We start from the raw sequence: 24,210 nt of genomic DNA, 5'->3' as shown, positions 1-24,210 counted from the left end.
TTTCTACTCTGTTATTAGATCCAGCCCAGGATCATGTATTGCAATTGATTGTCACTGCTCTTTAGTTTCTCCTCCTTTGGATTATTACATATAATGCTAAAAACATGAGCAGAAAAAGAGGATACACTGGACTTCATCAACACTAAAAATTTTTGTGCACCAAAGGACAGTATTAGAAAGTAAAATAATAGCTGCAGAATGGGAAAAGTATTTGGAAGCCATATATCTGATAAGTGCTCAATATCCACATTATACAAAAAACTCCTATAATTCAACAAAAAGACAACCCAATTGAAAAATAGGCAATGGATATTTTTTCAGTAGAGAAATTGTCGGTATGTACATACAGCAGACTATTTTTCATCCAGAAAAAGGAATGAAGTTCTGATACATGCTATTACATGCATGAATTCTGAAGATAGCATGTGCAGTGACATATGTTAGACATGAAAGCACAGTTACTGCTTGAATCCATTTATTCATATAAATATTAATTAGAATATTAATAAACTGATGGAAACAGAAAATAGAATGCAGTTTACCAAGGATGAGGGGACCAATATGGATGGAATGTTAATATATAATGGGTTGAGAGTTCCTATTTTAGGTGATGGGAAAGTTCTGGTAATGGATTGAGGTGAGGGGAGCAGAATATTGTGAATGTGATTAATTCCAAAGAATTGTATGTCTGGGAGTGGAGATGTGAAATTTAATGCTGTTCATACATTTCCAACATTTAAAAAAAAGGAGGAGAAGCTGGGCAATACGATAGTTACTCAGTGCCAGAATTCTCACCTGCCATGCAAAAGACCGGGGTTCAATTCCCAGAGCCTGCCCATGACAAAAAAAAAAAAAAAAAAAAAAAAAAAGAGGAGAAACTAAAGAGCAATGATAGTCAATTGCAATACATGATCCTGGGCTGGATCTAATAACAGAGTAGAAAATGCCCAAAGGACATTACGGGGACATATGAAAAACTAGAATATAACTATAAAGCTTTATATCAATGTTAAATTTCTTCAACTTTTAACTGTACTTATGGTAGCATGCTGGTTTGAAACTGTTATATATCCCAGAAAAGCCATGTTCTTCCAATCTAATCTTGTGGGAGGGTAGACTTATTGTTGAATGGGACCTTTGATTAGGTTGTTTCCATGGAGATGTGACCCATTCAATTGTGGGTGGAACCTTTTGATTAGGTTGTTTTCATGGAGATATGACCCTGCCCATTCAAGGTAAGTTTTGATCAGCTTACTAGAATCCTTTAAGAGGGAGACATTTTGGAGAGGACACAGACATTTAGAGATGCAGAGAGAAATATCCCTAGGAGATGGTAAGATAAGAAATTAAATACAGGGTTTGCCCTTGAGAAGCTAAGAAAGGACCCACAGAGACTTAGAGAGAAAAAGCCATTGGAATTAGAAGAAGGCCACAAACTAGCCACAAGCCTTCCCAGCTGACAGAGGTATTCCAGATGCTGGTTGCTTTTCCTCCAAGAAGGTATCCCCTTGCTGATGCCTTAACTTGGACAATTTCATAGCCTTAGAATTATAACTTTATAAATCCTCTTTATGAAAGCTAACCCAATTCTGGTACATTGTATTCTGGCAGCTTTAGCAATCCCAACAGATGGCAGAGAAGTAAATATCCTTGTTCTTAGGAGATAAATATATATATATATGGAAGTATTAAAAGCATGATGGATACAAACAACTCTCCAACGTTTAGAAAACAGATCAATAGATAGATGGACAGTTGGGTAGATGCACAGATAAAACAATACATTAATATGGCAAATGTTAATAGGTGGATCTGGTTATATGCTGGAGTTCTCTGTATGGATTTTTTTTATTATTTTTGCAACTTGTCCTGTAAGTTTTAAATTATTCCAAACAAAAGGTGAAAAACTATCAATCCAATTTTCACCCCATTATCCTATTACCACCATAGACCAAGTTGTCAAGTCTCACCAAGAATGATATTTTTCACGTAGAATAGGGTAACAGCTTCCTTTCTAGTATTTTTGTTTCATTACTTGATTCTAAATTAATCAGGGCTCTCCAGAGAAACATAACCAACAGGATATGTGAACATGTGGGAATGCATATATATATGCATATATATATGTATATACATATATATACATACATATATACATTTATATATGTATTGAGGAATTTATTTGAAGGAACTGGCTCACATAACTGTGTAGCATGGCAAGTCTAAAATCTGTAGTACAAGCCAGAATTCTGGAAGTTCTGATAAGACTGATAATGCATTATTGAGTCCAGAATCCACAGAACAGACCAGCAGGCTGAAAACTCAGAAAGGAAGAGACAGATAGTCCTGAGGCAGAATTTCTCCTTTCTCTGGAAAACTCAGTTATTTACCCTTAATGCCTTCAACTAATTGGATAAGAACCACCTACATTAAGAAGGGTAATCTCCTTAAAGTCAACTGATTGTAGATGTTAATCACATCAACAACATACCTTCGCAGCAACATCTAGTCCAGTGTTTCACCAAAGGACTGGACACATAAAATTAACCAACGTGATTTCTCATAATTGATTCTTCAAGAGCAGATCACACTATTCTCTTTAGTAAGACCTTCAAATGGATGGAGTAACTGGTACTGAACCAGCTCTCACACTAAAAAAAAACTATGAAACTGGAAAAAATATATGAGGCAACTGCTTTCAGCCAGTGAAAAGCCAGGCAATATAAAACTGATCATTGAGCAAAGTTAAACTGATAAAATGAGCTCCAAAATCAGCTAGCTGTGTTCCTAGACACTAATTTCCTGACCATGGCACAGAGAGATTTAAAGTTTTAGCAGCACACCACAGTTTCTCTGAGCTGAAAAGAAGAAATCCAAGTTCAGGACTATTGAAGCAGATGTAATCTGCAGGGTGGCACATCAGAGTGATGCAAGGTACATAGAGAAGAAGACCTAGAAGTCTGTACAGAGATTGCCTGAGAGTTCATGGCTGAAAGGACCGTGGCTCTACTTTCCAAGGGAAAGAAAGGACACCCCAAGCTTGACAGATAACGGTTGTCTACAGGTTGAGAATGGACCAGAGATTCTAGCAGTTAAGCACTGTTAGGGAAGAGCAGAGTAAATTGTGAAGATAGAAGTGGAAAGTGTGATGCATGATGAAGTGAGAATGAAGAAGGGTGAAATAGGAAGTACGAAATGTCAGGTACAAAGTATAAAGTAAGAAGAGAAATAATAATGTTTCAAAATATATTTTGGTAAGTTAGGAATGCATATTTTCAGCCCAGAGCAGACATTACAAAAAAATAATAAAGAGCATACAAGAAATAAAATGGAATATTAAATGATATTTGATTACCCAAAAAGAAGGCAGAAAAGGAAGAACGGGAACTAAAAATAGAAGGGAAAATGGAAAATTACTGATACATTAATAAACATGGATAATTCTCACAGACATTATAATGAGCAAAAGAAGCCAGATGCAAATATATACTATCTGACTACATATACATAAAATTCTATAAAGGAAAACTATGGGGGAGGGGGTGAAGATCAATGACAAAAAGTCCCAAGGGGACTTTCTGGGGAAACGGAAACCTTATATACAAATTATACCTAAATTCATCAAAAAAAAATCCCTCAGGGCGGTCCAATGGTGGCGTAGTGGCAGAATTCTCGCCTGCCATGCCAGAAACCCGAATCAATTCCTGGTGTCTGCCCATGCTAAAAAAAAAAAAAAAAAATCTCTCAAATGGACTCCCATTGAAATTAATATGAAATCCAAACTTCTCAGTATGGTACACTCGTTTAGAGAAAAGAGAATAGTCTAATAAGGTCGGGCCACATCTTATAAGACAATTCTCTTTTCTCTAAACTCTAGTAATATTCATCTTTTTGTTCCTCAAAAAAAAAAAAAAAAATCCAAGCCTTTTATTTTGGGTGCTTTTATATCAGCTGTTTCCCCATTCTGAACTCTTTCCTTCAGATTTTTAAATCTGTCCTTAGTTTTCCTCTAAGCTCTTTCCCAGACTCTCTGGTCAACTGGTTCATGATCTTAACACAAAATTAGATATAGCCTAGATTTTAAAAGTGGCTATTCTTGTAGCAATACATGGCCACTTTGTAAAATATGTAAGATTTTAAACAGCAATAGAATACTAAAAATAAAATATATTGGGAAAATCATAAAAAGAAAATACCCAGGGTACATTCTACAGAAATTAAGATAAATTAAATCTGTTTGAGTTTCCAGTTTGATCATTATAAAGCATTAAAAATCCAAGTGGAAAGGTATCAAATTAACTAGGAAAAACATCACAAATCAATTGAACAATTTATACTTTGTGAAACATAGTGGTTTTCCATGTAATGCCTACATTTAAATAATGCTTAAAAGAAAATAATGCGGGCCACGGTGGCTCAGTAGGCAAGGATGCTTGCCTGCCATGCCAGAGGACCCGGGTTCGCTTCCTGGTGCCTGCCCATGTAAAAAAAAAAAAAGAAAATAATGCTACATTCTGCTACGGGAAAATTAATAAGGATAGAGACAAAGATATAAATGATTCTTACTAAGTTATTGTCATCCTGGAAAGCATAGTGCAAAGTTGTAATCCATTTATTGTCTCCATTCACTAATACATCCCTTTCTTCACGAAAACATGCTGTCTGAAAAAAAAAAGAGAGAGAATTTAGATAGAGAACATTTTACATAAAATTAGGAAACACATCGTGTTTATTACATATTAAACAGTTGCTATGTGTTACAATGACTTGTCAACAATTATGTTGACTTTATATATTATATGACTTTTCAACAATTAAATCATTTCAAATCACCCTCAGAAACTAGACAATGAAAAGAGTGCATTATAAAAATATGTCATATTTAAAATACATTGAAGTTCAAAAATCTAAAATCTATGTGAAATAATTTAACAAGCAACCATGGACCAATTTACCATCAGATAAAATAAATGTTAAACTTGCCATATTTATTTCAGATCCTTTTTATTTTTAAAGAAATAAAACAGACCTTGCAGTCTTTCTACTCTTATCTCATTCTCCTCCCTTCCTATAAACAAATAATAATCTGAAATTAGTGTGTATCCTTTTGATCAGATATTTTCATTATACGTATGTGGTCATAAATAATAACATTGCTTTGTGTTTTTAAATTTACATGAAAGGTGTAATTTTATTTCTCATTTTGCAACATGATTACTTTTTACTCAAAATCTGTTTTACACATACAATGACAGTTTTCCTTTGAACTGCTATGGTGAGCTATTGTTTGAGTGCACCAGAATTTATTTACACAACCCCTTAATGATGTGGTAATATCCAAGTTTGTGTTACAATGTTTCAGTGAATACATATGTGTAAATAAACAGAAGTTTCTCTGGATTACATTCTTAGAAGCAGAAATGCTGAATAAAAGCATTTTCAACTTTACCAAAAATAGCCACTTTTCTTCCAAAGTGTTATATCAATTGTTCTCAGGGTGGCCTCCCCCCCAATCTATGTCTGAAAATGTTCCCCTCTCCCCTACATCTTCAACTGTATCAGCATTATTAGACATTTATGTATTTGATAACATGATAGGTATGAAATGACAGTTCCTTGTTATTTCAATTAACATATTCTTTAAGGTACAGATAAATGCCTTTATATATACTTATTAGACATCTGAATTTTTCTTCTTTGAATTATTTACTTCCTTTGCCCATTTTCTCTAGTAGATTATCTTTTTTTTTTTACTGATTTATAAGAGTTTTAATTTATTCTGGAAATAGATTTCCAGTACATCCTGGAATACCTTAGAAAGAGGTGCCTAAAAATAAAAAACAATTTTAAATAATAAATTATCTTTAATTTTTAAATTAAAAAGCCACTATTCCAGAAACTTCAAAAAGAACTTAAATGTAAAGGGGAAAGTAAAAGTCTTCCTGAGTCATACTCCTATAACTTCAGTGTCACTGTCTAAAGGTTACCACTATTAACTCTTTATTAAGTATCATCTCAGAATTTCTTATGTGTGAACATAACGCATACATAAACACACACACATTATATATCATATAACATTCCACCTCCCCTAAATATAAATATATATATATTTTTACACAAATGTTATCATAATTCTGTTAATATTTCCCACATGGTAAGTTCAATAGCCATGATATGTAAAACATCCAAATAACCCTAAGCTTTTTCGATGTATTTCCATAAATTTTATTTTACCAAAGAGAATCTCCAAAGACATGCACATGAAATAGTATCAGCAAAGAAAATATCAAAAACAATTAAAGCTGGAACCAAATCAAAGAGCAATTTTACCTGTCAATTAGCTTATTTAAATCTACAACATTATGCTTTGGTTCACTGTAGGGGGGAAATACAATCACTTGATAGACTCACAACTTCTGTTTTATAAATTAATTGACCAGAGATTACGGTTTACCACCAACATTTTAGGCATTTCAGAATCCTCAAAAGCCATCTATATAAACTATTCTTAATAGCCTGTTTCTACCAAAGCCAGCTGTTCATAGTATCAATTTTTCTGCCATATAGCCTAAAATTTATTCTAGAAGATGAAGAATGTGTTAGTAACACTGATACACACAAGAGAACTGATTACAATTCAAAAGCCAATCTATTCTATGTTTGTATCTATGATATGGTTAGGAATAGGATGAAAAGAAATAGCATTTATCAAAAGGTTATAAACCTATAAACAAGGCACTATATTAGATACCTTACATAAATTACTTCATTTAATCCTCATGACAATCATAAGAAATGGTAAGTAACACATCAAAGGTCACATTAACATCAAAGACAAAGTCAGATATGCTGGCTCTTGACCTTCTGTCATAAGCATCATGCTAATCTATGGAACTCACTATCTTTAATTCTGTACTTCTCTTATAAAAAAAAGATTAATGAATGAAGCTGATCTGGATGGGACTAAGGTATATCAGAAAATTGGGTAAAGGATGATATTGTCCGTATTTTAAAACTTCAACTTCTGTGTGAGATCAAAGGGAGAGATGTTTATTTGGTACAAAATTGATATTTTTGGTAGTGCATTTCCTAATTTAACTGTATGATCATATCAGTTAACACCATAAGTACATGGAATCTTGAATAGGGTATGAGATTTTGTTGGTTTGTCCAGGTTAGTGTGATGCCCTGATAAATCCCAGAGTGATCGGAATAATGAATAAGGAAGTTATTTGTAAAGTCCCCTTGGGGGAATGGCAAGAAAGGGGAAATATTCTATTTCCTATTTGGAGAATTTCTGATATTTTTGCAAGCAGTGGGGACAACCAAATCAATAGGCCAAGCCCTCGATTTTGGGGTTTGCCCCTATGAAACTTATTCCTGCAAAGGATAAATTAAGCCTACTTAAAATTAGGCCTAAGAGTAATCCCTGAAGAACCTCTTTTGTTGCTCAGATATGGCCTCTCTCTCTAAGCCAACATGGTAAGTGAACTCACTGCCCTCCCCCTTGAACATGTGACATAATTCCTAGGGGGTTACATCTCCCTGGCAACATGGGACAGAAATTCTGGGATGAGGGGGACCCGGCATCAAGGGACTGAGAAAACGTTCTTGACCAAAAAGGGAAAGAGAGAAATGAGACAAAATAAAGTGTCAGTGGCTAAGATTTCAAACAGACAAGTGATTTTCCTGGAGGTTATTCTTATGCATTATATAGATATCCTCTTTTTAGTTTATGGTGTATCAGAGTGGCTAGAGGGAAGAACCTGAAACTGTAGAGCTGTGTTCCCACAGTAGCCTCTTTTCTTGAAGTTGACTGCATAATGATAACGCTTTCACAATGTAACTGTGATTGTGAAAACCTTGTGTCTGATTGCTCCTTTTATCTAGGGTATGGCAGATAATAAGTAAAAAAAAAAAAAAAAAAAAAAAAAAAAGGAAAAAAAAAATTAAAAAAAAATGGGAACAAAGGTTAAAATAAATCGTGTAGATGGAAATACTATTAGTCAATGAGAGGGAGGAGTAAGGGGTACGGCATGTATGCGTTTCTTCTTTTTTATTTCTTTTTCTGGAGTGATACAAATGTTCAAAAAAAATGATCATGGTGATGAATTCAAACTATGTGATGATATTGTGATCCAATGATTATACACCATGTATAGAATGTTTGTATGTTAAGAATGTTTGTATATTGTTTTATCAATAAAAATATTGTTTTAAAAAAGATTAGTTCAAGACAGAGAAGGAACCCATAGCAAATTTTTCAACAAATTCAAATTCAACAACCTATCTCTGTAAAAGAGATCATTTCAATTTCTCAAATAAATTAATTTCTCATTTGTACAGCACTTTTTCTGAAGGGCACCATCTTAAAATATTACATAAATAAATTTAAGTCATTTTGCTTGTTAATGTCTCCTTAAATTTTATAGATAAATAAGCATAGTTTTAAGATTTATTCTACCTCATCATTACTGGCACAGTAGACACAGCATTTCACAAAAGTTAGTGAAGCTTACCAGTGCCTGCCCATGCCAAAAAAAAAAAAAAAAAAGGGAGCGAAGCTATATACCAGTAAGATAAGCATTCCAGTAATAATAAGAGAATTAAAAAGATGAGGCTATCCTAACTGATTTAGAAAGCTGCAAAGATAATTCCAGTTTCATGATTACGAAACATCAATGTAGAATAATGTTTTTAGATAAGCATATACTATACCCATTTAATGTTAGCAGATAATAAACAGCAAGTTAACTATTATCATTATTCATGAGTCTGGTTCTATTCCATAAGAACCAATTAATGGCATCTTTTAAAACCAAATAGCTGGCTCCAATTAAAAAGTCTTTGATACTAGGAATTTCTCAACAATGGTACTATTAACAAGTGGGGTCAAATAATTCTTTGTTGGTAGGGGGAAGGGAACAGCTGTCTTCTCCATTGTAGGATGTTTAGAAGAACTGGCCCCTACCTATTAGATACCAAGAACACTAACCTGCACCCCTGCCTCAGCTGTGACAACCAAAAATATCTGCAAACAATTTCAAATTATGGTGAAAGGGGGGACCAACAAAATCTCCACAAGATGAGAACATCTGCTCTGCCTATCAGTCAACAAAATGATTTCAGATCTGAACAGAAGCATTGACAATGGTTGGAGCTTTTGTTCCACTCTAAATGTTTTTTAAAAGAAGCCCTCCCCTAATAATCACCCTGCATAACACATTACAGATAGACACAAATAATTTCTTTTGGTAACTTTATACCTTTAGTTGTTTTTTTTTGTTTTTTTATGAATTGGCAAAAGAATGTATTGGCAACACAGGTTTTTAGCTCTTTATTTATTAAGGATTTATAAGGGAAAATATTATGAGCAAGTCTTTCTACCATAACCTAATGTATATGTTTCTGGAAAACCTCACATACTATAAAATCAAACATTAAAAATTATGGGGCAGGGCAATGGTGGCTCAGTGGCAGAGCTCTCGCCTGCCATGCCAGAGACCCAGATTTGGTTCTTGGTGCCTGCCCATGTATTAAAAAAAAAAAAAGAAAGAAAAAAAAATTATGGGACATACAGAAAAAATTGTATTGGGCAGACCTATTCAAAACTGTGCTATCCTGTAACAATATTAACAACCATAATAGCATTCAGAATAAAAATACCAGCACTGTTAAAAAGATACGTTAAATTCCAAATAAATATATACTACAGTATTTTTTTTTTTTTTTTTTTTTTTTGCATAGGCAGGCACCAGAAATTGAACCCGGATCTCCGGCATGGCAGGTGAGAACTCTGCCACTGAGCCACCATGGCCCACCTACTACAGTATTTTTTAACCTTATTATAAAAGGTGAAGATAAAGTACCGTGTAAGAGAAGAATGTACTAAGTTACAAAGATAAATGTACTGACTGAGGAAAACCAAGTAATAAGCACTTCCATTCAACACACACTTTCAACAAAACCCCAGAAGATGGGCTGAATAGGAATCCTCTCCAGAATTCTACTCCTCTAGCAATTGCTGAGTTCAACTGTGATAGCGTACTTTGTGTCCTGCTGCTGCTTCTCAATAACAAAACATTAATGCTGAGAAACTCTGTCTATGAACCATCATGAAATCCTTACTATACTGACATGTTTCAAGTTTCTTCTATATTCCATTTACATAAGTACTAACCAGGATTACAGTCATGAGATATTAGGATTCAAGGAACGATTTTGATTAAGGAATTATTATGTTCCTTTTTGCTTTCTGGTTTACTGGACTAGACAGAGGAAAACACCTCAAATCCCTAAACTAGAATTCAGCTGCAATGATATATGAAATGATTGTAAAAGCCCTTATTTTGTGTCTGTAAGAACTAGGTGTCTGTAAGAACTGTTACTCTATTTGGTCATTTTGTTGTGGAGCAAAGGCCCTAAGACTAATGAAGAATTTGAAGTCAGCCATTAACTAGTTTCAGTCCTTGAAATTTGTAAATCATATCGGCTAGGCTTTGCTATTGAAAGATAACTTGTCTCCCTTTCTTTTAGCTTATACCTTTACTAATGAAATAATAGGTCTGTCTCCTCTCCTTTCAGCTTCCTTTCCTATTGAAAATGATAATGCTAACACTCACCTTTCCTGCTATTTGAAATGACCTCATTCTCCCCTTGATAAAATCTTTAAAAAATCTTGAACTCCCAAAACTTAGGGAGTCAGGTTTGGGGCTGATAGGCCATCTGTTCTCGTTCTACTCGACTAGTAATAAAGTTTTTCTCTCTTTGAAACCCTGGTGTCTCAGGAACTGTTTATTGAGTGCATCAGGCAAAAGAATCCAAAGCCTTTGTCCAGTACCAGACACACGTACCCTAGCATAACTGATTCTTCTAGCTAATGGAGTTCTGTCAAGCAGAATACAGAAACAGCTAGTCAGGAATTGAAGTTAAAATATGTTTATAAACCTTGATGTCTTTAAAAAGTATAGAGCATTCAGCGCATGGTGCTAATGATAAAAATAAGTAAATTCTAGATTGTTTAAGGTAAGAGAGATTGTGAAAGCATGTATCTCTCTGCTCACAGCCTAGGGCAATCCTTGCCTTACAAGTATCTCTGTCTACAGCCTATGGGACTCCTTTCTCCTAGCTTAATCTTACTATGATAGCTATCTGAAATTTTATAAACATCTAAAATCTAATAAACATCCATTGTTTCATTTGACTGATAATCAAAATCTACATAAAGTACAAAGACTTTTTGTTAACAGACTGATTAAACTTTAAGTAGGTTCCAAACTATGCTAAATTATTTGGTAAAAAATTAATGAATTTAAATAAACTAATACTATAAAAATTTCAAACACACACAAGAATAGAGAGAAAAGTATAACAACCCTCCCTCCAATGTACCATTCACCCAACATCAACAAGTACCTTAGTGACAAATCTTGCTTCAGCTATACCCTTACCCACATACAAATGAGTGCACACAGGAGTTTTTTGAAGTAAATACCAGATATATTATTTTACCTGTAAATATAAGGTACTAAATTCTTTCAATTAATGCCTCAAATACTGAATCTACATGTAAAGTGTGGTCTACTTTTGTTTAATTGTGTCACATTCTCCTCAGATGGTTGTCACAGTTTGGGCGGGGGAGTGGTTTGCTACATCTAGTGGATACAGCCAGGGCTGCTGCTGCACATCCTACAAGGCACATAACAGCCCCTAGAAAGGTAATGATTCAGCCCCAAATGTAAACATTACCACCACCGAAAAACCTTGGTGAGGAGTTTTAACTGTACTTAAAAGAGAAGAGAGAGAACAATCTATTCCATCTTGCCCCAGAACCAGAATATACTTAATGATTCAATACAGTATTATTTCATTTTAAATTGTTCCTTGTCTCTTTTTAAATTCTGCCACCACTTCCAGTCAGTAATAACTAATCTAGTTATTTTTCCTTTTCACAATTCTTCCCCAACAAATCCAACCTCATAGAAAATAAGTACCAACTTTAACCCAATAAAAAGTTTCAACTCTTTAAGTACTAAACTGACTGTAATTATTTCTGTGAAATAATAAGAACACAATTATTTAATATTTTGCAAAGATAGGAATTGTTGCTCCACCTGCTGGGAATTTTGTCAACCTTTCAAGGTTTGCCCAGCTTTGGAAAGCCTTAGCTACTAAGGAAAGGCAAAAGTCTTCTTGCATAAGGTCAAGTCATTCCACAGGCAGCCTGCATACAATGACTGACCAAGGCAGGTATATAAAGTTCCTGTCATTTTGGACCAATGTGGGACAACTATGAAGGACCATTTCTGCTCCAGAATTCCTTGTAAGATCAACTGAAACTGTTAGGACAGCTTAACTTATTGAAAAATCCTGTTTCCCTCCCCTCTCTTGCACAGGTGTTGATCTCAAAAGAACTTTCTGATATATATCCTGCACAAAAAACTCAGAGTTACTGCCTGGAAAATCTAACCAGTGATAGTAAGGCCATGCAGTCTCAGGGAAATTCAAACGTAAAGATTCAAGTTATTTATTTCTTGTAATGGGCACAAGCACACATGCCAGAGAATGACATAAAAATTTCCAGACCCTCTTTAAAGCAGAGTGTCATTACATAGTAATTACCTCCAGGAGGAAGAGAAGAACTGGACTTGGGGGTGGTCAGAAAGTATATATATATATATACTTTTTAAACTTTTTTTATTATATAACAAAACATACCTACAAAGCAAAGAAATCAAAAAGCAATAATTTTCAAAACACTCTTCAACAAGTAGTTACAGGGCAGGTTCTAAGATGGCAGGTTAGTGAGGTATAGAATTTAGTTCGTCCTCCAGAGCAGCTAGTAAATAGCCAGGAACAATACAGAACAACTGCTAGGACCATATCAGTGACCGGACAGAGCATACACCAATGTGGTGAACAAGCTGGACCAGCTGCAATTCTACCCAGAACCATGAGTCCCCCAGGCCATGGAAGCCAGCGCCCCTCCCTCACAGGCTGATTCCCAGAGGGGAAAGGAAAGAGACTTTACTAACAGCAGGGGGCTAAACTCAACCAAGCTCCAATTGTGGAATTAATTAACAAATTCTGACTACTACAGATAGACCCCCAGTTCAGCTGAACCTCCAGTAAAAGCTGAGGTTGCTGGTTTTCACCCCAGCACAGAGGGAACAGGGCAGATGGGAAAAGAAAAACAAAACGAAAAACAGGTTTTTTTTGATCCAACACCACAAAATACTTGAAAGGGTCTGGGCCCTGAAGGAAAGAAGGGGACACATAGGACCTAGAGATACATACAGCATCATACCAACGTAAGCTCTTGATTAGTAAATACAAGGTACAGGGGTCCTGCTCTGAAAAGGATTTTTTTTTTTTATGGCTGTGTTTCTATGGCATGACTACATTTTGGATTCAACTGCAAGGCTTCTCAAGCTCCAAATGCCCCAGGCAGGGGCAGAATAAAGCTTGTCTGAGAGACAAAGAGGATGGTCAGATGAAAGGAAATAATTCTCTGGAGAATGTGCCTTATGGAGGAGAGAGAGGTGGGACCCAGCACAGGTGGAATCCCTCCCTCAAGGAATTCAGCCCTCAGGGTTTGGAAAACTGAAGTACTTAAAAAGTGACTACAGGACTTCTGGGACGATGGCCGACTAGAGTAGCTCAAGATTAACCCTGCTCCATGGAAAAGTTAGAGAAGGGACATGAGGTTGACGAGGCAGTGATTCAGGAGAGCAGAAGACCCGGGAGAGCCTTCACACACATGTAGTAACGCTGGTTGCAGAGGATGAGGAACTCAGAGGCAGAAAGCTGGAGGCTGGCGTGGAGGGACAGAGCCCACAAGAGTGCACAGACGGGAGAACAGGACTAAGAAGTAAGCCAGGCCGCATTCCTTGAGCATGCTACCCTCACCTGCACAGCCCCGTGACAGGTGACTAACTCCACACTTCAGGCACCTGAACCTGTCACCTGCTCCCATTCCCCATGCTCAAGCGCCCCCACCCCTCCAGCCCCAAGTGCACATACCTGTCCCACACCCACAGCCCAAGTACAGCCCAACCCACCTCTCCTGCACCCCTCCCAAGCACCACCTCCCCCTCCCTGTTCCCTGTAGGCTGCTGCCAGCACATAAAGGTTGTGAGCACTAACCTCCATACCTAGGCTACCACTGCCCCCCCACAGCCTTACCTCGCCCTCCCTGAGCTCAGTGAATCTGTTCACAGCACTCCCAGGCCCGTACATGCACACGGGCCACCAATCATGTCACTGAGCTCTGGGAACCATACTTTACAGCAGTCCTAGAACCACACATGCACACAGCCCTCAGTATCACTTCCCAGCTGAGAAAGTGCTGACCTACACAACCAGGTTACATTTCCCCCAATTCACGAAGGCGTAACACTGACCTGCTGACACAGCTCTACACATGCAGAAAAAGGGCCCCACGCCTTAGACCAGTGCTCACTAGGGTATGCCCCCCAGACCAGTGTACCCACACAGTTACATCCTGCCTGGCCACTGGGCACCCACGTTTACAAGCATCAGCATAACATCCCCAACCTGCACCCATACCTGCCCTGAAACAAATCACTGTACTGAGTGCTCCACCCCATGCCCTACTCCCTACTCTACAACTATACCTCAAACACAAGGCCTAAGACGAATTAAAGAAATCAAATCCCAAAATAAATCAATCAAGATATTTATATGCGTTGAAGACAACAGAAGATCACTAAGTATATCCCAATGCAGACAGATAGAGCCCTGCCTAATGACCACATTAAAACACCTGAGGAGACACAGACGTTGGAACAACTAATCAAAGATATTCAGACAACTCTACTTAATAAAGTAAGTGGGACAGTAAATGACATAAAGGAGATCAAGAAGACAGCAGAAGAGCACAAATAGAAATTTGAAAGAATAAATAGAAAGGTAGCGGAAATCAAAGAGATTAAAGACTCTGTTGACCAAATAAAAACATACTTAAGGCACACAAAACCAGATTTGAAGAGAAGGAAGAAAGAATAAGTGATATAGAGGACAGGATAATTGATTTTGAAGATTAAAAACAGCGAATGGCAAAAAAGATGGAAAAAATTGAATGGGAACTCAGGGAAGTGACAGACAAAACAAAGTATTCAAATATAAGAATCACTGGTGTCCCAGAAGGAGAGTTGAGTAGTAAAGAGCTGCGAAGAGTACCTAAGGATATTATAGGGTAAAACTTCCCAACCCTCATAAAGGAAAGAAATACACAAGTCAAAGAAGCCCAAAGAACTCCAAACAGACTAAATCTAAACAGGCCTTTCCCAAGGCATATACTAATCAGTCCGTCAGATGTTGAGGAGGAGCAGAAAATCCTAAAAGCAGCAAGAGAAAAACAATCTACTACACACAAGGAAAGTCATAAGACTGAGTTTAGACTATTCAACTAGCAACCTGGAGGCGAGAAGGCATGATATGATATTCAAGATCCTGAAACAGAAAGACTTCTGTACCTGCCAAAATATCCTTCAAAACTGAGGGAGAGAGTAAAGTTTTCACAGACAAAGAAGTCCTGAAAGAATTTATCAACAAGAGACCAGTTCTACAAGAAATACTAAAAGGAGTTTTGCTGGCTGAAAAAAAAGACAAGAGAGGGGGTCTGGAGGAGGGCACAGAATTGAAGAATACCATGAAGGGTAATTTAAATAATACAAAGAGAAAGACAGAAAAGAATATAAAGATCTGAAAAATAAAAACATAAGATGGTGGAATCAAGAAACGCTTTTTCAATAATAACTTTAAATACTAACGGACTACAGATTGGCAGAATGGATTAAGAAACATAATCTACCTATATGCTGCTTACAAGACACAAGGATAAAAATGGAATAAAAGGGAAAGTATGGAAAAAAGATTTTCCATGCAAGTTGTAACCAAAAGAGAGCAGGAGTAGCTATCCCAATATCGGACAAAATAGACTTTAAATGTAAAGACATCATAAGAGAAAAGAAGGATACTATATACTAATTAAAGGGCCAATTCACTAAGAAAATGTAACACTCATAAATGTTTATGCTCCCAACCAAAGTACGTGAGACAGACATTGGTAAAACTGAAGGGAGCGATGGATGTTTCAACAATAATAGTAGGAGACTTCAATACATCACTCTCCGCTATAGATAGAATAATCAAACAGAAGACAAGACAAGGACACCCACTGTCACCACTATTATTCAACATTGTGCTAGAAGTTCTAGCTAGAGCAATCAGGCAGGACAACGAAATAGAAGGCATCCAAATTAGAAAGTAAGAAGTAAAACTCTCATTATTTGACAGATGATATGATACTATAGTTGGAAGACCCTGAGAAATCCACAGTAAAGTTACTTGAGCTAATAAACAAATTCAGCAAGGTGGCGGGATATAAAGTTAACATGCAAAAATCAGTAACATTTCTATACACAAACTATGACCTAGCTGAAGAGTCAGTGAAGGAAAAATTTCCACTCAAAATAGCAACTAAAAGAGTAAAAAAAGGGGATTTATTTAGTTAAAAAATGTATAGTTCTTCAGAGGAAAGGCAGCTAAATTTCAACTGAGGTTCTTTGTTATGCGGGAAGGTACAGGGTGATCTCTGCTGGCCTTCTCTCCAGGCCTCTGGGTTCCAACAACTTTCCCTGGGGTGATTTCTTTCTGTATCTCCAAAGGCCTGGGCTGAGCTGCAAGTGCTGAGATGAGGTATGCTGAGCTGCTTGGGCTGTGCTGCATTGAGTTCTCCCATTTAAGCAGCAGCCAATTAAATCAAACATCATTCATTGAAGCAGGCATGCCTCCTAGCCAACTGCAGATGTAATCAGCAACAGATGAGGTTCACATGCCATTGGCTCACGTCCAGAGACAGAACTAGGCAACTTCACCTGGCCAAGCTGACACATGAACCTAACTACCACAAGGATTAACACTCTCTGACTTTAAAACCTATTATAAGGTGACAGTGGGCAAAACAGCATGGTTCTGGCACAAAGACAGGAGCACTGACCAATGGAATTTAATCAAGAATGGAGAAACAGATCACCAAATCTATGGTGGTCTGATTTTTGACAAAGCCCCCAAATCCTCTGAACTGGGACAGAAGAGTCTTTTCAATAATTGGGCATGGAAGAACTGGATATCAATAACCAAGAGAATGAAAGAGGACTCCTATCTTACACCCTACACAAAAATTAACTCAAAGAGGATCAAACACCTAAATATAAGAATAAGCACCATAAAGCTGCTAGAAATCTAGGGAAACATCTTCGAGACCTAGCAATAGGAGGTAGCTTCCTAAATTTTATACCCAAAGCATGAGTAACAAAAGAAAAAATAAATGGGAACCCCTCAAAATCAATACTTCTGCACCTCAAAAGACCTTGTCAAAAAGAGGAAGAGGTAGTCAACTCAATGAGAGAAAATATTTGGAAATCACATATCAGACAAAGGTTTGATATCCTATATACAGAAAGAAATCATACAATTCAACAACAAAAGAACAAACAACCCAATTATAAATGTGCTAAAGATAAATTAGCACATTATAAATGTGCTAAAGATAAAAATAGGCATTTTTCTGAAGAGCAAATACAGATGGCTCAAAAGCACATGAAGAGATGTTCATTTTCACTGGCTATAGGGGAAATGCAGATCAAGACTACAATGAGATAACCACTTCACACCTATACAAATGGCTGCTATTAAACAAATAGGAAACTATAAATATTGGAGAGGATGTGGAGAAAGTAGGACACTATGCACTGATGGTGGGATTGTATAATGGTGCAGCCACTATGGAAGACTATTTGGCAGTTCCTCAGGAAACTGAATATCAAGTTGCCCTATGATCCAGCAATAGCACTACTTGGGATATACCCAGAAGAGCTGAAAGCAATGACATAAACAGACATTTGCACACTGAAGTTTACAACAGCATTACTCACAATCGTCAAAAGATGGAAAGAAACCAAAAGCCCATCAACAGACGAGTGGGCAAACAAAATGTGGTATATACATATGATGGAATATTACGCACCAGTGACACAAAATCATATTCTGAAGCACATGACAAGATGGATGAGCTTTGAGGACATAAGGCTGAGGGAAATTAGTCAGACAGAAAAGGATAGATACTGCATGATTCTACTTTTATGACCAGCATAAAGGTATAATCAGAGGCGTATACTACAGAATATACAGGACTTAGAGATATATAGAAAGTACAGATGGATGAACCGTTAGTCAATTAGGTTGAATTCTAATGTAAGAGAACGGATACAAGCGAAGGTGATTCTCTAGTGAGTCTAGAAGTAATATTATCATATTGAAGATGAACAAGATTGAAAGGGGTTTTACAGACCTACGTGTCCCACTGACACTAGAAATATGAGAGCTCTCATAAGAATTATTTCAAAGACATGATTCCTGTATAAAAAGTGTTTAACTTCAGGGTACGGGGGAACACTGCTAATGCATGCTATGAGCTATGTTCAAAAGGAAACCATCAGCACTACCACAGCAACAAAAGAGCTAAATAATGAGGGGAGGGACAAGAGTTAAGAGGAGGTTTAGAGTTCTTATTTGGCAAGGGTGTATTTATTGGTGTTCTGTCTCTTGGGAACAATGAAATTATGTAAAACTGAGAATGTTAATGGAGTGTGGACTTTGGGCCTTCCACATGATGCCTGATGAATGCAGGTGGCTGAAGGATGCACTGACAGAGAAACAGATTGGCCAACGATGATGTATACTTATGAACGAAGGTAGGGCTGCTGTGAAAAGGAACAAAATCATGAGGCATGCAATGATGTGAATGAACATGTGGGACATTTGGTGGGACAAAATAAGCCAAAAAAAAAAAAACCAGCAAAGGTATGGTCAACGTTAGAAAATGCTTATAATAAAACAGGGACCTAGACTGTAAGCTTTCAGAGTAGACACATTAAGTCCGGAGTGGTGATCACTATTTCTGGATTTTGAGGGGCTGTTTTATATATATATAACATAATATTTAGAGATAAGAATGAAGCCTAACAGATTAGGGTTAAAGTAATTCAGAACACAGGTGTAAGGAAGATAATGCCTATATTTTAGAACCACACATACTCTGAGACCATTGGAAGAAATGTTTATTTGAACTAGACATGAAATTTTTTGTAGTGCATAATCTAATTCAACCTATCTGTATAGCTCATTTGAACAACTAAAACACAGGAAGTACAGAATAAGAAAGACGTCCTTTAATCCTGTATAGATTATTGTAATGCCTGGAAACATCCTAAAGTGTATTAAGCAGATAATCAAAAAGTATTGGCAAAGTCCCCTAAGGGAGAGAAGAAAGACTATTAAACCTTACCATCAGGGAATTTCCTGAAACTATGTCAAACTTTAGGGATACCCAAATCAATAGGCCATGGCCTTGATCATGAGGCTTACTCTTGTGAAGCTTATACAGGTAGCAGAGAAGCAAAGACTACCTATAGGTATGCCTAAGACTTACTTCTGGAGGACCTCTGTAGTTGCTCAGATGTGGCCTCAGTCTCTAAGCCCAACTTTGCAAGTGAAATCACTGCTCTCCCCATTATGTGGGACATGACACCCAGGAGTGACAGTCTCCTGGTGACATGGGAGATGACTCCCAGAGATGAATCCAGAACTGGCACCTTGTGCTCAACAATTCCACACTGACTACAAGTGGGAAGAGAAGTGTAATTAATAAAGTAGCAGTGGCAGAAAGAGTTCAAATACAGTTGAGAGGTTACTCTGGAGGTTGCTCTTACAAAAGCTTCAGGTAGACCTTGCTACCTATCACAGCCTGCCAACCCCCAACCAGGAGCATTCCAGCTAGACCTAAAGAACAACTAGGGCAATACACAAGATTCCACAAGGGTTCCAGGCAATAGAGTAACCTTCTAGAAACCCACAACCTCCAGATGGTTCCCTGGTCCAGATAAGTCCTGAAACCTAGCCCAGCCTATCCAGAACATCAGACAGTTCCATCTCCTTACCCTATATCAGTGACAGACCCTTCCAATTGCAAAAATTTAGAATTGCCATAGCCCAAACAACCCAAAAGAGAGGTATGGAAAGATCAAATGTGATGGTGGAATTATACATAGCACATAGGACTTGAGAAATAATATGAATGCTGAATCATTAAATTGATATCTCTTTTAGTCTCCCATATTTTAGAGCAGCTAGAAAAGAAAACCTAAAATTGTGAATTGTAACCCATATCAAAGTCTAAAATATATTTTACAACTAATTGTGGTGCTGTGATTTGAAATTTATAGGTTTTTTGTATATATGTTATAGTTCCCAAAAGAAGAAGGAATATATAAGGAGGTGAAACAATTAATTCAGGATGTTCGAACAGACATGGAAAATCTCATCAAAAATCAAATCAATGAACTGAGGGACGATATAAAGAAGGCAGGGGATGAAGAAAAAGAAGAAATTGAAAGTCTGAAAAAAATCACAGAACTTTTGGGAATGAAAGGCACAGTAGAAGAGATGGAAAAAACAATGTTAGATTTCAAGAAGCAGAATGTAGGATTAGTGAACTGGAGGATGGGACATCTGAAATCAGACAAGCAAAAGAAAATATAGGGAAAAGAATGTAACTACATGAGCAGGGAGTCAGGGAATTGAATGGCAACATGAAATACACAAATATATGTGTTATGGGTGTCCCAGAAGTAAAAGAGAAGGGAAAAGGAGGAGAAAAACTAATGGAGGAAATAATAACTGAAAATTTCCAAACTGTTATGAAAGACTTAAAATTACAGATTCAAGAAGTGCAGCATACCCCAAACAAAACAGATCCAAATAGACATACTCTAAGAAGCAACTTACTGATCAGAATGTCAGATATCAAAGACACAGAGAGAATTTTGAAAGCAGCAAGAGAAAAGCAATTCATCACATACAAGGGAAGCCCAATAAGACTATGTGTAGATTTCTCAGCAGAAATCATGGAGGTGAGAAGACAGTGGTATGATATATTTAAGATACTAAAAGAGGAAAACTGCCAACCAAGAATTCTATATTCAGGAAAATTGTCCTTCAAAAGTGAGGGTGAAATTAAAACATTTTCAGACAAAAAGTCAGTGATAGAATTTTTGAGCAAGAAATAATAAAGAGACAGACAGGAAAAGAGGAGAGAGAGGTGTGGAAAAGAGTGTAAAAATGATGACTATCAGTAAAGGTAAAAAAAAGAAAAATTAGACGTGACATGTAAAATCCAAAAGACAAAATGGTAGAAGAAAGTACTGCCCTTACAGTAATAATACTAAATGTTAGAGGATTAAATTCTCCAATCAAAAGATACAGACTAGCAGAATGGATTAAAAAACAGGGCCCATCTATATGCTGTCTACAGCACACGCATTTTAGACCCAAGGATAAAACATATGTTGAAAGTGAAAGTTGGGAAAAGATATTTCATGGAAACAACAATCAGAAATGAGCAGAAGTAGCTACATTAACATCCAACAAATTAGACCTTGAATGTTAAACAATTAAAGGAGACAAAGAAGAACACTATGTATTAATAAAAGGAAAAATTCAACAAGAAGACATAACAATCATAAATATTTATGCACTGAAGCAGAGTGCTCTAAAATACATAAAGCAAACACTGAAAACACTGAAAAGAGAAACTGACACATCTACCATAATAGTTGGAGACTTCAATTCCACACTCTCATCAATGGACAGAACACCTAGACAGGGGATCAATAAAGAAAAAGGGAATTTGAATAATTCAATAAGTGAGCAAGACTTAACAGACATTTATAGAACATTACATCCCAAAATAGCAAGATACACCTTTTCTTCAAGTGCTCATGGATCATCCTCAAGGACAGACCATATTCTGGGTTGCAAAGGAAGTCTCAATAAATTTGAAAAGATTGAAATTATACAAAACACTTTCTCAGACCATAAAACAATGAAGTTGGAAATAAATAATAGGCAGAGAGCCAGAAATGGACACGTAACAACACACTCTTAAAGAACCAGTGGGTCAAGGAAGAAATTACAAGAACCAGCAGATCAAGGAAGAAATTACAAGAGAAATCAGTAAATATCTCGAAGCAAATATAAATGAAAACACAACATACAAAAAATTATAGGATGCAGCAAAGGCAATGCTTAGAGAGAAATTTACTGCCCTAAATGCCTATATCAAAAAAGAAGAAAGAGCAAAAATTGAGAAATTAACGGTTCACTCGGAAGAACTAGAGAGAGAATAGCAAACTAACCCCAAAGCAAGCAAAAGGAAAGAAATAACGAAGATTAGAACAGAAACAAATGAAGTTGAGAACATGAAAACAATCAAGAAAATCAACAAAACCAGAAGTTGATTCTATGAGAAAATCAATAAGATTGATGGACCCTTAGCAAGGTTGACAAAAAGAAGAGAGTAGAGGCAAATAAATAAAGTAAGAAATGGAAGAGGAGACATAACCGCTGACCCTGCAGAAGTAAAGGAGGTAATGAGAGGATACTATGAACAACTTTATGCCAATAAACTAGACAACACAGATGACATGGACGACTTCTTAGAAAAGTATGAACTACCAACATTGACTTGAGAAGAAATAGACGACCTCAACAAACCAATCACAAGTAAAGAAACTGAATCAGTCATTAAGAAGCTCCCAAAAAAGAAAAGTCCAGGACCAGATGGCTTCACATGTGAATTCTATCAAACATTCAAGAACGAATTAGTACCAATCCTTTTCAACTCCTCAAAAAAAACTGAAGAGGAGGGAAGGCTACCTAACTCATTCTATGAAGCCAACATCATCACCCCTATACCAAAGCCAGACAAAGATATTACAAGAAAAGAAAATTATAGACCAATCTCTCTAATGACTTTAGATGCAAAATTCTTCAACAAAATTCTTGCAAATAAAACCCAGCAGCACATTAAAAGAATTATACACCATGACCAAGTAGGATACATCCCAGGTATGCAAGGATGGTTCAACATAAGAAAATCAATTAATGCAATATACCATATCAACAAATCAAAACAGAAAAACTACATGATCATCTCAATTGATAAAGAAAAGGCATTTTTCAATAAATTCAACATCCTTTCTTGCTGAAAACACTCCAAAGGATAGGAATAGAAGATGTTTTAGTTTGCTAGCTGCTGGAATGCAATATACCAGAAACATAATGGCTTTTAAAAAGGGGAATTTAATAAGTTGCTAGTTTACAGTTCTAAGGCCAAGAAAATGTTCCAATTAAAACAAGTCTACAGAAATGTCTAATCAAAGGCATCCAGGGAAAGATACCTTAGTTCAAGAAGGCCGATGAAGTTCAGGGTTTCTTTCTCAAGTGGAAGGGCACATGGCGAACACCGTCAGAGTTTCTCTTTCATCTGGAAAGCACATGGTGAACGCAGTCAGGGTTTTTCTCTCTTATGAGAAGGGCACATAGTGAACATGGCGTTATCTGCTACCTTTCTCTCCTGGCTTCCTGTTTCATGAAGCTCCCCAGGAGGCATTTTCCTTCTTCATCTCCAAAGGTCACTGGTTGGTGGACTCTGCTTCTCATGGCTGTGTTGTTCTGCTCTCTCAGAATCTCCTTCATTCTCCAAAATGCTTCCTCTTTTACAGGACTTCAGAAACTAATCAAGATCCCCCCAAATGGGTGGAGACATGCCTCCACCTAATTCAGCTTAACAGCCACTACTGATCAAATCACATCTCCAGGGAGATTATCTAATTACAGTTTCAAACATACAATACTGAATAGGGATTAGAAGAAATGGCTGGCTTTACAAAATGGGATTAGGATTAAAACGAGACTTTTCTTGGGTACATACATCATTTCAAACCAGCACAGAAGAGAACTTCCTTAAAATGATAAAGGGAATATATGAAAAACCCACAGCTAACATCATCCTCAATGGGGAAAAACTGAAAACTTTCCCCCTAAGATCAGGAACAAGACAAGGATGTCCACTGTCACCACTGTTATTCAATATTGTGTTAATAGTTCTAGCCAGAGCAATTAGACAAGGAAAAGAAATACAAGGCATCAAGAGTGGAAAGGAAGAAGTAAAACTCGCACTGTTTGCAAATGGTATGATACTGTATGTCAAAAAACTCAAAAAATCCACAGCAAAACTACGAGAGCTAATAAATGAGTACAGCAAAGTGGCAGGTTACAAGA

The 24,210-nt window shown here is 36.7% G+C and overlaps 1 protein-coding gene across 8 annotated transcripts in view; it reads right to left on the bottom strand.

The window, feature by feature from the left end:
* Nucleotides 1–24,210, bottom strand: part of CDC42BPA (CDC42 binding protein kinase alpha) — a 463,135-nt gene that overhangs the window by 268,189 nt on the left and 170,736 nt on the right. For 6 of the 8 annotated variants that reach the window (XM_077168549.1, XM_077168550.1, XM_077168551.1 and 3 more), the window contains one exon: nt 4,567–4,662. In XM_077168549.1, the coding sequence (XP_077024664.1) occupies nt 4,567–4,662 (96 nt within the window). Of the gene's footprint in view, nt 1–4,566; nt 4,663–23,327; nt 23,414–23,494; nt 23,663–24,210 lie in introns of all 8 variants that reach the window. The other 2 variants (XM_077168555.1, XM_077168556.1) reach the window with 2 other exon arrangements.

This window comes from Tamandua tetradactyla, chromosome 7, assembly GCF_023851605.1.
Source record: "Tamandua tetradactyla isolate mTamTet1 chromosome 7, mTamTet1.pri, whole genome shotgun sequence".
Taxonomy (NCBI): domain Eukaryota; kingdom Metazoa; phylum Chordata; class Mammalia; order Pilosa; family Myrmecophagidae; genus Tamandua; species Tamandua tetradactyla.
Note: the sequence above shows the minus strand (reverse complement) of the source record. Positions and strands in the feature narration are given on the sequence as shown.